The sequence below is a fragment of the Carya illinoinensis genome, chromosome 3 (genome assembly GCF_018687715.1).
Source record: "Carya illinoinensis cultivar Pawnee chromosome 3, C.illinoinensisPawnee_v1, whole genome shotgun sequence".
NCBI lineage: Eukaryota > Viridiplantae > Streptophyta > Magnoliopsida > Fagales > Juglandaceae > Carya > Carya illinoinensis.
In genome coordinates this window covers 5,945,202-5,961,894 of record NC_056754.1, presented here as the reverse complement: position 1 = coordinate 5,961,894, position 16,693 = coordinate 5,945,202, and the positions used below count along the sequence as shown (strand labels likewise).

Here is a 16,693-nt window from a genome sequence, read left to right as displayed (position 1 = left end):
TGAGTGAAATATGGTGGGATGAAAAACATTACAAAATATGCCTTTAATATTTCGTCTATAATCATTTATTACAAGAGAAATGATTTATAAAAGTGTCAAATAGACAAACTCCATACAAGTACAAACTATTATAAAAGAAATTAGACCCCACTTTAAAAAAATGTAAAAAAACCTTTTTTTTATTAATGAGATCCACTTGTTTTTTTATAAAAGATTTGTATAAAACTCGTTTATTTGACACTTATGCCTATCATTAGAGTTTAGAAACGCAGAAAGTTGGTATGTGATCAACGAATTAAGTTCCTACTGACCACCATGTAGCAATTAAGTTTGTTTTAGGTGTAATTTAGATAGTGAGATGAGATAATTTTATAAAAAAGTTAAAAGATTAATAAAATATTATTTTTTAATATTATTATTATTTTAAAATTTAAAAAAGTTTAATTATTTATTATATTTTATATGAAAATTTTAAAAAAATTATAATAATAAAATAAGATGAAACGGTTCTCTATCCAAACTAAGTCATAATATGTTCACATCTTACTTGTCCGGTCCAAATCGATCCCTTCAGGAGGTGCCACTTTCCCGTTAAACCATCCACAACATTTGAGAATTTAAACTGTAAGATAAGATCAGATGTATATAATCTATTGTCCCGGCAAATGGATCCCCACAGGGATTTTGAGAAGTTTATTTTATGATATTTTTATTGGATGATAAAGAAATATTTTTAAATGATGCTGTGAATTCTTGTTAAAAACAAATATATATAAAGATATAAAATATATATATATATTAAAAATATATAAAAAGGCCAAGTAGACTCATTGAGTTCATCTCTACACACTCGTGGGTCTAGCAGATCCAGACTCATATATCTTCTGAACTTGCTTGGATATCAGACATACGATAATCATAATCAAAGGAAAAGCAACTGTCTCGGTTGCTGCTTATTCGGTATAAATAAGCATTTTGCTGAGTATGTACGGGTTTTTTAACTAATTTATTGCAATGATAACTAATAAATTAGTTACATAAACCCTTTTTTCTTGTTATCTTTCCTTATTATTACAAAGATCCAAACAAGATCATTTACTGTATGCGTACAAGAACGTACGGAGAACCCTAGATCTAAAAAATACTATACATATCCAGATTTAATGACTATTCTTTCCATTCATTTCCCTTTTCTGCCGTGGGGAATCGGGAAACTGCGTAGCTACTTGGAATTGGAAATGGAAAAAGAAAGCTGGGTCAAGAGAACATGCTCAAAAAAAGAAACAAAAAAAAAGAGAGAGAGAGAGAGAGAATTCTACCTTACACCGGCTACACAACAAGGCATGCAGAAGCCCAGAAAGGTACTAAAATCTAAAAGAGAGACACAGAAGGGAAAGGGAGGAACCGCCGGAAATCATCGGAATGCGCGGCTTTGGGAAGAATTTAACACTATAAATCCAAAAATTTACCTCCACTTTCATTCATCCCAAACAGCCCATTCCTACAACTTCCAGTAACTCCAATCTCCCTTTCCCCATGCTCATTTCATCGTCAGTTCCTACTTCGTTTCCTCCCACGTCTGTGTGTATAAACAAGAGAGCTTGCCCTTCTTATATAGGAGCTGGACCACCACGGCCTCATCTACCCCTATAAAGCTCTGTATTGCAAAACCATCCTTTTATTTTGGATTATTTGTTAATGTAGTCTCTGTATTTTGCAGTTCAGGACCGCGAATTAACTTCTATAACATTTTTTTTTTTTTTTTTTGGTTGAAAAAAAATCATCATCCATATTCTTCCACAATTTATAACCCAAATAGTTTTTCTTTGAACTTTTGCATTAGAAGGAGTTGCTCATTTTAACAATTGATCAAAGGCTAAAAGGGCATGTCTTCATATTATGGAAACTAAAAGGGCTAAAAGTTAAAGCTTATGGAAAGGACAAAAAGAAAGCAGTAGTGAAGAATCTAAAGATCATGGCGTGAGAGAAAGAGCTTGACCATTTGTGCCAAGGCTCTAGAGAAAGTTCCGAGAAATTTCTTGGGAACCAAACAAAAACTTGATCTGAGTTGAGACAGTCTTTTACATCTCACCGTACGTCGTTTATCATTATTGATGACAAAGAACGCACTAGATTAATGAATGTATTCTTTCGTTACCATAAAAATTGCTTCTTTTTTTAATACCAAATCTTGTGATGCTCGAAGACATCTTTTACGTACACCACGCGAAATGAAAAAGAGATCAACCAAATTAATTCGTCTAAAATGTTGTGTGGTTGGGTCCTTTTTCCTTCCATGCAAAATGGGTCCACGTGAAATATTCCTTCAATTAGTATTAGGAACATAAAGTTCACATCTTTAACACTGTCACACCACGTGATCGATCAGATTGGAAATTAAGGGGAGGTTTGAGGGTAGACATAAAAATTTTGAATTTGAAATGAGAGTATAAAATATTAATTTTAGTAATATTATTGTATTAGAATTTGAAAAAATTAAATTATTTATTATATTTTATATGAAGATTTGAAAAATATGTAATGATGAAACGAGAATTTTGAATTTGAGATGAGAGTACTTAAAAGTTAAAATACATTTAATAATTTATTGTTGAAAATTTGTATTTACAAATTCGTTCATGTACGCATCAAATACGTAAAAATCAACCTACTTCTATTTGTCAATACTTACAAGGACAATTCCATGAAAGTCATGGGAAAAGTACCAGTCGGCAAGGCGTAATTTACTGGTAATTTCAAAGTTCAACAAAATCTCATTTATCAGAGTACTAACAGTAGACTTAATAAAGTTTAATTTAGTTAGTCACTTTTTAATAATTCTAAATGACAAACTTTTTAAATCTATCGTTATTCTATTAAAATATTTATATTTTCATTTATTTTAAATTTAATTGTAATTTAAATATTTATTTATTATTAAAAAAGTACACATTAATTTTCTAATGTCATATTATTTGAATAGATAAAATTGTCTAATGATCTTTTTCTACAAGGGTCATATTTTTTTAATTAATATAGAGGAGAAACAATATTAAATGTCACTACATGAGATGATCCAAGAGGGAAGAATACTTTAACAGCTCAATACCACACAAGAACAAGGATCTCACCAACAAAGGCAGTTAAAACAAATTTCAATACAGGCAAAAAAAGCAAGACACCTGAAAGATTTCAGCTAGGTTCTTATGTTTGCTCCCAAGTCCTAAACCCGGCAAACCAATCGGACCATCACCACCCCACCCTGCAAACTAATCAGACCATAACCTCAAAGTTGCTAATGAGATTCTTATTAGAGGAAGAACTCAACCGAGAAGAAATTGCAGAGAAGTCAATGAAGAGAAGTTGCAGAGAAAAATGACTTCAATGGACTTGCACACAACTTGACGGAGAGAAGTTGTGAAATGGATCGTGGGAGATTATGACGGTGTGAGATCGTGGGATTTAGGCGAAATGCGATCGTGCTTTTGAGAAAATTATAACTTTCATGAGTTGTGGATCGAGTGATACGAATAGTACGCGAGAAAGAGAAAATTTTTACGCTAAAATAATATTTGGACAGCAACTTGGTCTGGTCGGATTTGGCCAATAAAAATGATCAAAATTAAAAATATTATAGCTTTATTGAGTCTATTACAGTGAATTTTTATACAACCTGAATAAATTTTGATCAAAATATAATTTTATTGAGTCTATTATTAGTCCTGTAAGGGCCAAACATTTATTTTGTACTGATCCAAAGATCAACAGAAAAAATAAATAAAGAAAGTAAAAGCCATTAGACAAAAGGGAATAAAACTCGAAAGTATTAGAAGAAAACATCTTTGCTGCAGAGTCTGTTCACATCTTTACGAGAAATATGATTGGGTTCTCATTAAGTATTTCTCCAATAATTTTTTTTAATTTTTTATGTTTTTTTAATTTAATGATTAAGTAAGTATATTTTTTTTAATAAATACTGTGTTTTTTATTTTTAAATATTTAAGAATATGAAAAAAATGAATAAAAAAATAAATAAATAACACAATGATGGTCATCCTCTCCCACAACCACCATCCTCGGTGGGTGTCAATAATAAGGCACGCACGCTGACAAATATCCATTCTATTATGAGAAGGGGGTTTTTAACAGCCATATATTCTGCCGGTACTACTGATCTCCCTGCTTCAAGTGGCCCTCTGATCCTTCATCAGCTGCTGCACTTTTGCTTTCCATTGATTTGTCACTGCAAAAATACTATCAAAGGGTATCTTACTCTTGACCCACTAAAATAAAAGTTGGGGTGGGGTGGGGTGGGGTGGGGTGGGGTTGGGATATTTTTAGTTTATATTACAGCTGGATTAGAGCCTCAATAAATTGTTATTAAAATTAAATTAAAAAATTTATTTTTATAAATTTTAATTAGTTACTTTTCACAACATTAAATAATAGATTCAATAAATCTATCATTATATTATTAAAATTTTTATTTATTTTAATTTTAATTATAATTTAAATACTTATTTGTTATTATAAATTATACATTAACTTCTTTTTTTATTTCTAAGCAAACAACACATTTGTTAAAACAGAAACTCTTCTAGGCGGTCACGCCGTTCTCCCTCAATAAACGGCAGCAAATAACAAAGTGACACGTCAGCCATCCACATTTAGTACACATGAACCGCATCACACACGATTGGAAAATTAAAACAAATGGAGCCGAAACCAGTCCATTTCCCTCCCGTCTATACTCAAATATTAGCGCCGCCGCACAGCCCTCCCTTGCACTCTCGACCGGCGATTATTTTCCGGCAAAACTGCAACCCCACACAACCATCTATTCCGGTGTAAAGTCGAAACTCGTTTGCACTCCAGACCGGCGATTCGAGTCCGGCAAAACTGCACAAGGAATAGTCTGCTATTCCGGTGTAACGGCGAAACTCCCTTGCAAACCAGACTGGCGAGACTGCCCCGCACAGCCTTCTATTCCGTCGTAGACCTCCAGCCCGCCCAAACTTCAGCACTGTCGCACCCTTCACAACCCGCACATGGTAAGTCTTCGCACAAAATTACAGCTATTCAGATTTGGGTTTTCAGAGTGATTTTTTTGAATGGTTGTAGTGAGAATGATTAATTAATTAGAGGTAAAAATGAAATTAATTTTGAGATTTGGTTTTCAAATAGATATTTTTGAACTGAATGCGAGAGAGAGACCAAATAATGGGGTTCGGTGGCACGGTTAGGGCACATAATTTGCTCCTGAGATAAAGCAAATGGGGGAAAGAGAATATGAGAGAGGGAGGGAGGAAACGGGTTCGGTAGCAGGGCTAGGGCACATTATCTCTCTTCTGAGAGAGCAAATGGGCGAGAGAGAAAGACGAAATGACAGAGGGAAGGGGGGAAGTCCAACAATCGGGAGATTGGGTATAACGCAGGTACATGATTTTCAAATAGAATGCTTACGTGGCGAAATTTTAGTGGGTGCCGTTTTTATTAGAAGATAGGGCGTGCCTGCGGGAAGGTTTTCTCTTGTTCAAACCCTGCTTTTGTTGACATCAAATACCTTTAAAAAAAAAGTTTATAAAATAGATATTAAAAGTTTTTCATTGTCAACATCAAACAAATTCAGAATGTGTACTATAAGCTTCATCCTGGCGTGGGATTGAAGCTCATACGTTTGTAGTTTTTTTTTCATTTTTTCTTCCTGCGAGGGAGAGTAGCAGACAACTGGAAGATGAATTATTCAGTCTAAAATAATATTTACCCAGCCGACTGGCCAGTGTTATAATTTTGGAAAATGCTAGATCTTCCGTTGGGAGTTATCGCTCTCAATTTTTTTTTCTTAATGATTAAGTAAAAATTGTTTAATATTATTATGATTTTTTTATATTTTTTTAAATATTTAAAAACATTAAAAAAATGATGTGAAAAAAAAATAAAAATAGAAAAAAAATTTTGGCCTAGCGGGAGCTCCCAATAGGAGCCCCTAGCGGTGGCAGTAGCACTATCCTATAATTTTGGACTATAATTATTGTTTATTTATTGAGTCTATTATTTTATTTTGTTATACATCTTAACTAAATTTTAGTAAAATTTTAATTTTATAGACTCCACTACTAATATTCTTAGAGAATGAAATTGAGAGACACATCGTCCCATGGGTTCTAATATCCGCAAATTTAGGAAGATATAATGCATCTATCTCAACCGATGGCCCGATATCCATTTTACTTATTCATGGTTTGCCTCTACCTCCGATAATTTTATAATTTTTGATGTTATATATTATGGAGTAATGTTATGCATCACATTATCATTTTATTATTATTTTATTATATATAATGTAGGATATTTATAACTATTTGATAATAAAAAAAATATGTAATAAATAATATGTCATTGGGATACAAGAAATTTTCCAGCATGGTCACACCATGGCGGATCAGATATACCGACATTTCGAGGAGATCAATTAGATCAGTGTAAAGTTTCATGGAAATCTAAGAGCATTGGCAAGTCCAAATTTTGGTTAGAATTGCAAATTTTAGCTATAACCAAAACTTTTAGCTAAGTCTATCACATTGAACTAGTTATTTTGAAGTAAAAATAATAATATAATATTTATATATTTAAATAATAATTTGGCTATACAATACAAAATACCGGTTTATGCAAATGGCTCAACGGAGGCATGCGAAAATAGAAATGAAAACGAAAACGAAAATAGAGACAGAGGCAAGCAATGGAGCTGGGCGGCCCACAAGTGGCTCGACGAAGGTCAGCTGCGCCAGAAGAAAATGCCATCGATCTGCATGGCCCCGTGACTGAGAGAGAGATAGAGTGATCATCAGAGAGAGAACGGAGATGAATTTGGAAAACAGATCGCACGGCGTTGAAGGGAAGAACCTCACTGTGAGACGCGGCCGTTTGTGTGGCTGATGTGTAATACTCGACGGCATCTTCTGAGGCGATTTGGAGGTGCAGCGGAGTAAGCGAGGCTCCGGTTGGCAGCCTTGTTTTTCTTTCCTAATAACAGAGCTCATTGGTTAAGTACTCGGCGGCATCTTCTGAGGCGATGTGGAGGTGCAACGGCTTACGGTTGTGCAACGTGCGAGAGCACAATATTCTACTCTGTTTTGAGGTTCTCCAATTACTGAAAATAAAAACAATTCCATGCGACAGAGCTTCGGCGTGGAGAAAAAGAAAAAAAAAAAACGAGTAACACAAAAAGCGCGAATCCGAGAGAAAGGGGAGGTTGCAGGTGAAAAAAAATTATAAATTAATGCATGAACTTGGTACAGTAGCTCGCCAATGTTGGCGAGCAGCTTACAATTACTGTACAGTTTATGTTAAACTTTTGAAATTGGCGAGCAGCTTGCAATTACTGTATAATTTATGTTAAACTTTTAAAATTTGACTTGGTCATTACAGATGATAAATAGTTAAAATATTGATTATTTTAAACTTACGTATCGTATTGGTGAGACCGATGCGGATGCTCTAAGATGTGATATATAAACTTTGCTGTACTAACACAGACGTCGATCATCAGAGCTAGGATGATGCAGTGATGCAACGGGACAAGACTGATCAGCTCGTTCAGATTTTTTTTTTTTTTTTCTCCGCAGTACTAGTCTTTTCCCGTTCGATCAATTCCACCAAATTTCTTGAAAGACATTATTTTAAAAAGCAAACACGTACGTGCGTTTATGATTAGTCACTTCCTGAAATCCAACGTATATACGTAGATATGGGTTTCCCTAGCTAACTACAAAATTTAAGAAGTAATATATATATTCAATGAGGTCATGGTGCCAAATTAATGGCCCTGGCGATGACATGATGAGACGCTGCAGTAGTACTGTCGCCTCTTCAGTTTGCGAACAGCCAAGCCATGCGTGAATTAAGTACCGTGACTGTGAGGCAAGCTCCAGAATTCGTCCATCATTAATGTGGAAAAAGAAAATGAGATTTATTTAAGTTATCAACCACAAAATGTAACGCCTACAACAGGGTACATAGGATTATACACAAACAACACATGCCCAAACATGTGGTACGTTGCTAACAAAGAAACATAGAGATCTAGCTAGAGGCCTGCAGGAGAAACAAAGAGGAAGAGATGGATCATGCAGTAGTACTGTTACTCAATGAAAAATTGCGCACCATCAGCATCAGGTAACAAATATCATGATCATGAGTCCATGACATTACAAAATCAAGTTTGGTTGTTAGCCATGTTAGTTACATGCACTCCACCAAAATAGATGGCGTAAAGTATACATAAACATCTACAACTACACTTGTACAACAAGTTACAAAACTAAATCCAATTACAAATTATTTTCTTTACGCCACCACGTACACAACTTAGCTTTATCCTCATCACACAAATATTATCCAACAATATTAAAACCTTTTATTTCATTTATCAATTTTGGTTTATTTTATTTTTTATTTTATTTTATCACGTACGTACGGTCGTGAATCTTATCATCAATTAATTATCATCTTTAATTATTCTTATCAGTGTTAAGACATCTATGATTCTGTACAACCCCAAAACAGCATTTAGTGCTCTGTACGAACGCCTCCCAAAACACCCGCGGCCGGTGGCAAGTAATACTCTCGTATCAACGCGGGGTCAACAACAACTTCTCTTGCTCGGAGAGAGAGTGGCGGAAGTGGCACCTGTGGCCGTAGGGACACATACCGCCGGCCACCACCATCCTGCAAACCTCCGTCTTGTAGCGCGGGTGCCTGATCACCGGACGGAGCTCCGTTATCCCGTGGGCGAACTGGCAGTGGTCCCCGTAGGGACACGTGCCGGTCTCTTGCCACTTGTTGCAAAGCTCCGTCTTGAACATCCCTTGATTGTACACCTCCAACTCCATCGCCTCCTGATCCTCCACCCTCTTCCCCGATAAATACACCTTTTGCTGCAACCGCGGCACACCGTCATCAAAACATTTACCTCACAGCATGAAAGCTATCGAATGGATGCATTAAAAAGCAAACTATTTGACGCGTCTAATCTTCAATAATTCAAAATTTGTTAAAAAGGAAAGAAAAATTAAGGTTTTGATCGAACCCACCGATCCGGAGGCAAGTTGATTCGGGACACGTGGCCGAGTGAAGCAGCGAGTCGGGGTGCTATCGTGAGTCTCAGCAGGGAGGTTGCTTGACTTGGTGAAGCCATTGGACCGAACGGAGATGCTCTTGGGGAGCGAGAAGCGTTCAGAGCTCGGCCTATCGAACCGATTGGTACTGGTGGTGGAAGCACTGTCTTCATCTTCGGTGGAGAGGCGGCGGAATTCGTGGAGGAAAGAACGGTCCGGGTCGGTAGAGGAGGACAGCAGGAGGTTGTGGAAGGAGACCTGTGAGGAGAGGAGCTTCAGCAACTCGGTGTTGACGATGCGGAGGTGGGCATTCTCTTGGCGGAGCAAGTCGGCCTCGGCAATGAGGTCGAGTAGACGAGAGCAGCAGAGTTCGTAGTGACTATTCAGTTCTTGGTACTGGAGGATGAGGCGGGCCTGGTTAAGGCGTTGCTGAGTGGCAATGGTGTCAGAGTTAAGGTCGTCGTTAATGGAGGAGCAGCACGTGGAGGGGCTGAGTGAAATGGAGGTCGATTTTGGAGGGAAAATGGAGCGATACAGTGAGGCGAAGTCGGTGCCGAAGTTTTGGTTCTTGAGGAGATAATCGAAGCGAGCAGTGTTGTCGGGGGATGATGAGGGAGGAGGTGGTGGAATACTGTCATGAGATGCGATCGGTGAAGACGTTAATTCCGTGATGGTGCTGGTGTTTGATGGAGGAGACATGTCCTTGTCCATTTGAGCCTGAATCTTCCCGAGAAAAAAATATATATATATATATATATTCTCAGAAAACATCAAGAGGAACAAGTTGTAAAATGAATTGTAACTAACAAGAAGATAAGGCCACAACCAAAGCCTGCATGTTCAATAAGAAAATGATATGAATCATAACACTTTTTCATAAACACATCAAGAGAGAGTTATGATCAGCAGTGCAAGAATCCAAATAGTAAGACTGGATAATTAACCTAGACGTGATTTAGAAGCAGAAATAAGCCGCAAAATATTATTGCAAAAGAGCACATTCCGATTATGGCAACTGAGTGACTTAAAAAATAATACTGGATAAAAAGCATTACATAAAACCAGTACAAAACTAAATCAAACAGTGGCATCGACAATCAAAATCGCAAAGTAAATGAAGAAGAAGAAGAAAACATCGTATGAGATTAAAGAGTAGAATACATGCAACCTGAACCACGGCAATACATAACCGAAACGAGAGAGAGAGAGAGAGAGAGAGAGAGAGAGAGAGAATCGAAGCTAATAAAGAAATACTAATTATTAAGCGATAGGCGGGAGAGATGGGGCGTAGGTGTTTGTTAGTTCAGAGGATTGAAAAAATTGGACGGAGACGAGTGTGGTCCAAAAATGCAAAGTTAGCGTGAAAAGTACCTGATATTAATTATCAGAAACAACTTAATTCGGTTCCCTCCAAACAAACCGACCAAACTAGGCCGAAAACCGTTAAGAGACAATAGCCATTCCAGAGAGAGAGAGAATATGTGAAGGTCAAGAAAGCCTTAAGAATGAATTAGGAATTTGTGTGTGTATATATATAAAAAGGAGCGTGATGGGTTAGAGTTGAAGAAAGAGTGTTTGGTCCAAAGGGTATGTTGGCGTTGCATTCAAGTCTTTTGATTCATGAGCTGGATTACTAAGACGTGCTTTCTTTTCTCTTTTAAAAATAAATATAAATATAAATATATATGTGTGTGTGTACACGTAAATGACAAGTAATTAAGGTTGGTTGTGAAGAATCATTATAATAAGCTATGGATAGAGAGGCATAGGGGATCGGCCTTCTTGCTTCTTTATTACAACTTTAACTAACTCTATGGCCCCCTTTTGGTGTCACCACCTTACCTCAAATTCAACTTGAATTGTTATACATTTGGTGTTTCTCTGTCTCTATCTTCCTTTTGTTACATAACCAACAACCAATGTTTCTGTTTTTTTGTTCTTGGGTTTTGCTTCGATTGCTGACACTGAACGCAAATCAAATTTGGCTCTATCCTAAGACTGCATGCACAGTCTGGCTTGAGGTCCTTCTACTCGACGACTGTCATTTTCCCTTTTTCTCCAGCTTCAAATTGCTTTCTAACTTCTATATATAGATTTGATCGTGGATTGACATAATTCCCGCAGTAACAACATACCCAAAAAAAAGAGAGTATAATTTTAGTGCTTTTTGACGTCTTTGCATTTCTTCAAAATTGGGTGTCCCACACCGATGAGCTTGGACCTTGGCCCAGTAGCGCTTACAAAGTCCGCAGCCTTATCAAACTAGCTCTGTGATGCTCCTCTGCCAATATGGGCCTTATTTATTCGGTAGAGTTCGGCTCCAAATTCCCTGAGGCTGGGCGAGCTTTCTTTCAGCTCTACAATTATTAAAAAAATCTTTTTTTTTTTTTTTCCTACTCAGACCTGGTTGTAATATGGTGTAAGTATATTTTATTATTCAATAGAAAAGTGATGTGTCAAACTTTCTACTCAAGGGTGTAAATTAGGACGTGGTTTACTAAGTCTTTTTTTTTTTTTGTTTTGTTTGAGGTTTACTAAGTATTGATAGAAGATAAAACCCGTTTTTTTATATACTCAAATACTATTGAAGTGGGTCCCCTAATAATAAAAAATATTGAAGTTTTAGTTTTTTTTTTTTAATTTTATTATTATAATAAATTTCAGGACAAGTTATATGTGACACACCAAACTTACAAGTTGCAATACTCTTATTATTGCGACCCAAAGGAAGGTTTTCTTTTTTAGGGCAATTACTACTGTTATATATGAGCTCTAATTTATTTTTTCTAACCAAGCAAATATTTCATTGAGAATGGAAATGAGATGAAAATTGAAAATTGAATAAAATATTATTTTTTAATAATATTATTATTTAAATTGTTTATTATATTTTGTATACAAATTTAAAAAGATTGTAATGATCGGATGAGATGAAATACTTCTTAATTATATTCAAATTTTATCGAAGATAAAACCTATTTTTATACACCAAAATACTATTGAAGTGAATCCCATATATATTGATGTTTTAGTTTTTTTTTATTAATATAATAAATTTCACAACGAGTTATGTGCTCTAATTTATTGACCAACCACAAAACTCTTCTTATATATATTGCGACCCAAAGGAAGATTTTGTTTTTTAGGGCAATGACTACTGTTATGATTTCTAATTAGTGGTTATTCAGTATTCCGAACACAGTACTTTTGTGTTTTCTTGTGTGGAAGTAGTTATCTATCAAAAGGTGTTTTACTCAGGATGGAGCCATCAATTAATTATAAACATTTAAACAGGATCCCTTATTTTCATGGATTTCACATGTTTCACGTTGTATTTCTACGATAAAGTTTTAATTACCAAAAGAAAAAGATTCTGATTTTAGAACTCATGAATTATATATGGTGTAATGACAAACAAAAGTCTTCCTCGATCTCCCCATTTTATAACATACTGGAGCTGAATTTTCTGTCTCTGTTCAATTAGAGAAATTCGAATCTCATATTTTTTCTGTGCCTCCAAATTTCAACAATATGGGAGCTTATGCATATAGATATGTCACCGATCAGTAAGGCTTCTTTCAACAAAAGTACTTGAGATGGAAAAAAAAAAAGACAACCTTTACAAAAGAAAAGGATATATTTATGAAGAAAACAACATTACACGATCATGTTCCGACTATATTTTCACTTGTCAACATATCCTTAAAAAAGGAAGAGGGGGAGCTCGGGGGAGAGAACAAAGAACGAAGAACGAAGAAAAGAAAACAGACAATGATAGATCCTCTGAGTCTATGTGACAGTGTTTACTTCACGAGAAGCTTGCAAGACTTTATAAATCTCGAAGATCAGCCTGTTCTCAACTTCTTCAACGGTGTAAACTGAGGGACCTTGGCGGCGACCCTTTGGAATTCGTTTTGCTCCGAAGACGTTGGCAGTATTCAAATACCCTACGTTGCCGGCCAAGTTAACCATCATGTTGATATAAGTATTCTTTAGCATGCTCCAAAGCTTGAAAGGCGAGCCTATCTTCCACCGCAGCTTCGGAATTGCTCTGATTCTCCAACCTCTACGTGGGGCGCCTCTATCTCCAAGCCTCGTGATCTTTAAGTTCTTTCGGCTCGTTTTTGAATCATGAAGTCTTTGGTATCGTTGTCTTCTCCAGCACCTCTTTAAGGTACCCTGAATCGGTTTAGGAATTAACTCCATTTGAGAGAGAGAGAGAGAGAGAGAGAGAGAGAGAGAGAGAGAGAGAGAGCTTGAATATGGCAAAGCAATGGGGATCAGTCTCATATATATTAATGAGAGGGTGGGGAGCCATTCAAAATCAGTAGGCAACAAATTTTTTTTTAATCATTAATGCATGATGTGAAACGAAGGTTGAGAGCCGTCACGTCAATAAAACCGGTTTGACAAGTAATTGGCTTTCAGAGTGGAGAATTGGCCCATCCTATATAAACGCACATTCCATGCAAGAAAAAGGAAAACGACCTGCATCTCTATATTCACCTTATCACATACATAGTTTAATAAAAGATTACTGTTTCTCGAATCATCGCAGCTAAAAAACCGTCTAAAGTCTACAAGCTCAGTTGAATGTTTCCGGGAATGACGCATGCGCGCAGAAAAGAACAGCCATCTAGATGGTTAAACACAGATCAAGCAACATAAAAGTCACGAGGTTTTACATGAAGTCTTTGTCATAGGCTTTTGTACGGGCTTGATTTTGACATGCATTGCTTAATTTGCTGGCCAATGAATGTTCAGATGCCTTTTGAACCAACCTTTAAAAATTTAGAGATCTACAAGTTATTTTTATTTATCTTTTCCTTATAAAAATATTTGTGCAGAAAATGGTAAAAAGTCTCCCTCCTTAATTAGACACCCCTTATTTGCAAGGACTTGTATTAGTATACGAATGACTAGGAACATAACTTGTCACATTGATTGCGGTTGTTGAATGGCTGTGGTTGGTGTGTGCGGCAGCCTAGCTAGCGTAGAAAATTAAAGTTTGATTGTAGTTGCCGCTTGGATTAATTAAACGGCTACACCCAAGTCATTATGCTTCTCAACGTGGGTGCCATGCATATGTGGAAAAGACTTCGACCCCCAGCATAAATAATTGAAGGGCACCAACACCTATCTTGCGGCTAGCACATAAGTTTTGTGGGGGCAGCCTTAAACCTTTTGTCAAAGCTATCTGATACGATCGGTGACAATTTGAGTTCTTTGTTTCCACTTGCCTCGGTCCGAGAGAAATTTGTTCTGTTTTATATTTAATTTTAAGGAACTATTCTTTTAAATAAAAAAATAAATTACTTGAAAAAGATTATATATTCTATCGAATAGGATGATTAAGTTTTTTTTTTTAAATATATATATATACATTATAAAAATCTTACAGTAATTAATTAATCTTGTTTCTATAAAATTTTTGAAAAGAGTGAATTTCATAAGTGTACGTACGTATTTAGACTTGCACCCACCACGAGAGTTGTAATCGCTTTTTTTCATACATTTTTTTTTTATATTTTTAAATATTAAAAAAAATTATAAAATTATTAATAAATACTTATTTAATTATTAAGTAAAAAATTAGTGACCATCATCGAGATATTTCATAATTGGTTTTAGCAAGTAAGTTTTATTACTTATCATCTCAAGCACCACATATATTTTTATTATTTAAATTTTGTTTAGTTTTATTTTTTTTAAACTAATCGAGTTTTTCTACTCATCATTTATATACTATATATTTGATAAAAAAAATTATATATAGTATATAGTATGAAGATGATGAGCAAAACTTTTCTAAGCATTATTGATGTATTTAATACTGTGTATGTCTATTTCAATGAAAAAGAATAGATAACTGAATTGATACCTATTCTAGGCCTAAGTTCTAACGCCGATCCAACCTACTTACATGTGAATTATGGTAAGCTCTATAAGAATTATCGTAAACGGGACCAAAACGACGACAATGAAAGAATTTGGTGACCATAATGGTTCCTTCATCTCATTTATTATTATTTTATACTTTTGTTATTTTTTTTCTTTTGTTATTTAAATTTAGATTAAAAATTTCAAAATATGATCCTAATATATAATCTAAAAAAAAATTCAATTAACCAATATAATCATCTAAATTAATTCAAAATAAATTTAATTTTAAAAAAATTGACTCAAAGAGAAAATGAAGGTTAATTTTTATAAAATGAATTTATTTTTAATTAAATTACATGATTATGTTAATTGATTGAGTTTATTTTTTTTCTAGATTATATAAGAAGGGTTTTAAAAATTTTAATCCAAATTTAAAGAGTAAAAATGAAAAAAAGAAGAATTTTATAGTAAAGTAAACAAACAAGATGGGACGTGAAGACGTGGGAGGCCACACACTCCCATATCCAGATTCCATACTAACTGAGATCAGAGATAAGGAGTAAGGATCCAACCCCAACAGCCAACTGTTGGATTATTGGACCAACCCGTCCGGCAAATTTAGCTATCATCTTTACCGGCCTCCTTTTGACTTCTCGCATCCATGCTATCTAACTCCAAACGCAGCCATGCTCCTGATTCCGACTCCTTCTGGAACTGGAAGGGCAATGGCAGCAGCAAGAAGAAGAATGAGAAGAAGCAATTTCCGGTGGCTAAATTTCTTCGCAACAACAACGACAAGAAGGCAGAGGGAGTAGTACAATTGCTAGGGCCTGGAGGAGGTGTAGGGATAGGGTGTGGTGCTGGAATGGGTTTTGGGTTGGTTGGAGGGATTGGCTATGGGGGCTGGCCGTGGAACCATCTGCAGCTGGTTTTTGGGGTTGGAATCGGTTGTGGTGTTGGTGTGGGTTTTGGATACGGTCAGGGGTTTGGATTGGGTCTTAGTTTGGACTCCTTAGAGTCGTATATATCCAAGCAGAGCTCCTCGGATTCAAACAAGAGATCAATTTTGTATTGAGATGATTACAAAATCGCTTTTTTCTTTGTGTTGATTTTGTGTTCGTTGAATGACTAGAAATTTTGTTTCTTTTTGGATTAGCCATTATCAATATTTGAATTTTTGGTAGCTTTTCTGACATCAGTACTTGCGAAAGGCATTGAAATATGAATCCTCCTATATATGCATGATGCGAGGTTTGATTAGTATTTCCGGTTTCAAATTTCAAAATCTGGTCATTGGTAAAACAGTGCAGAAATTGACATGATGCATCGATTAAAGAATAATCGGGCATTTAAATATAATCATGAGAAAGAGATCATGGTCAACAATGAAACTATTGAAAAATAACATACTTCCCAACCTTGTAACGAAATTGATCAACATTCTACATGACAGACCCTGCATGTCGTTGAACACTATTATTATCACGACCGCTTTTCGTGCACCAACCATCCAACCTTAGCACCTTAATTGCTGTCTCAAGCTGATTAGTTTGCTCACTGACTTTGTCACAAATATTGTCCGGGCATGTCCCTTTCAAGAAGCTTGAAACAGACAATTCATGCAAAGACTAACAGATTTCCTTTACTAATATCTATGTTGGCATTTTACAAGTCAAAATATTGACTAATTA

The 16,693-nt window shown here is 35.5% G+C and overlaps 2 protein-coding genes and 1 long non-coding RNA gene across 7 annotated transcripts; all 3 read right to left on the bottom strand.

Annotated features, from left to right (window-relative positions):
- Positions 1 to 1,029: 1,029 nt before the first annotated feature.
- On the bottom strand, positions 1,030 to 1,748 carry LOC122305544. Its single transcript, XR_006241162.1, has 2 exons — positions 1,320 to 1,748; positions 1,030 to 1,225 (listed from the first exon to the last, which is right to left on the bottom strand). It is a non-coding gene; the product is annotated as an uncharacterized LOC122305544 (long non-coding RNA).
- Positions 1,749 to 8,174: 6,426 nt separating this feature from the next.
- On the bottom strand, positions 8,175 to 10,638 carry LOC122302847 (zinc finger CCCH domain-containing protein 14). 5 transcript variants are annotated; one of them, XM_043114286.1, is made up of 3 exons: positions 10,491 to 10,638; positions 9,096 to 9,951; positions 8,175 to 8,939 (listed from the first exon to the last, which is right to left on the bottom strand). In XM_043114286.1, exons 2-3 carry the CDS (start codon positions 9,888 to 9,890, stop codon positions 8,634 to 8,636), a joined length of 1,101 nt encoding a protein of 366 aa, XP_042970220.1. In that variant the 5' UTR covers positions 9,891 to 9,951; positions 10,491 to 10,638; the 3' UTR covers positions 8,175 to 8,633. The 5 variants fall into 5 exon arrangements, with proteins under 5 accessions (XP_042970220.1, XP_042970221.1, XP_042970222.1 ...); XM_043114287.1 differs by having other exon boundaries at positions 9,096 to 9,842; positions 10,491 to 10,637; XM_043114288.1 differs by having other exon boundaries at positions 9,096 to 9,842; positions 10,288 to 10,614.
- A 2,270-nt stretch (positions 10,639 to 12,908) lies between these two features.
- LOC122302461 lies at positions 12,909 to 13,325 on the bottom strand. Its single transcript, XM_043113743.1, has one exon. The coding sequence runs from the start codon at positions 13,323 to 13,325 to the stop codon at positions 12,909 to 12,911; it is 417 nt and encodes a 138-aa protein (XP_042969677.1).
- Positions 13,326 to 16,693: the final 3,368 nt, after the last annotated feature.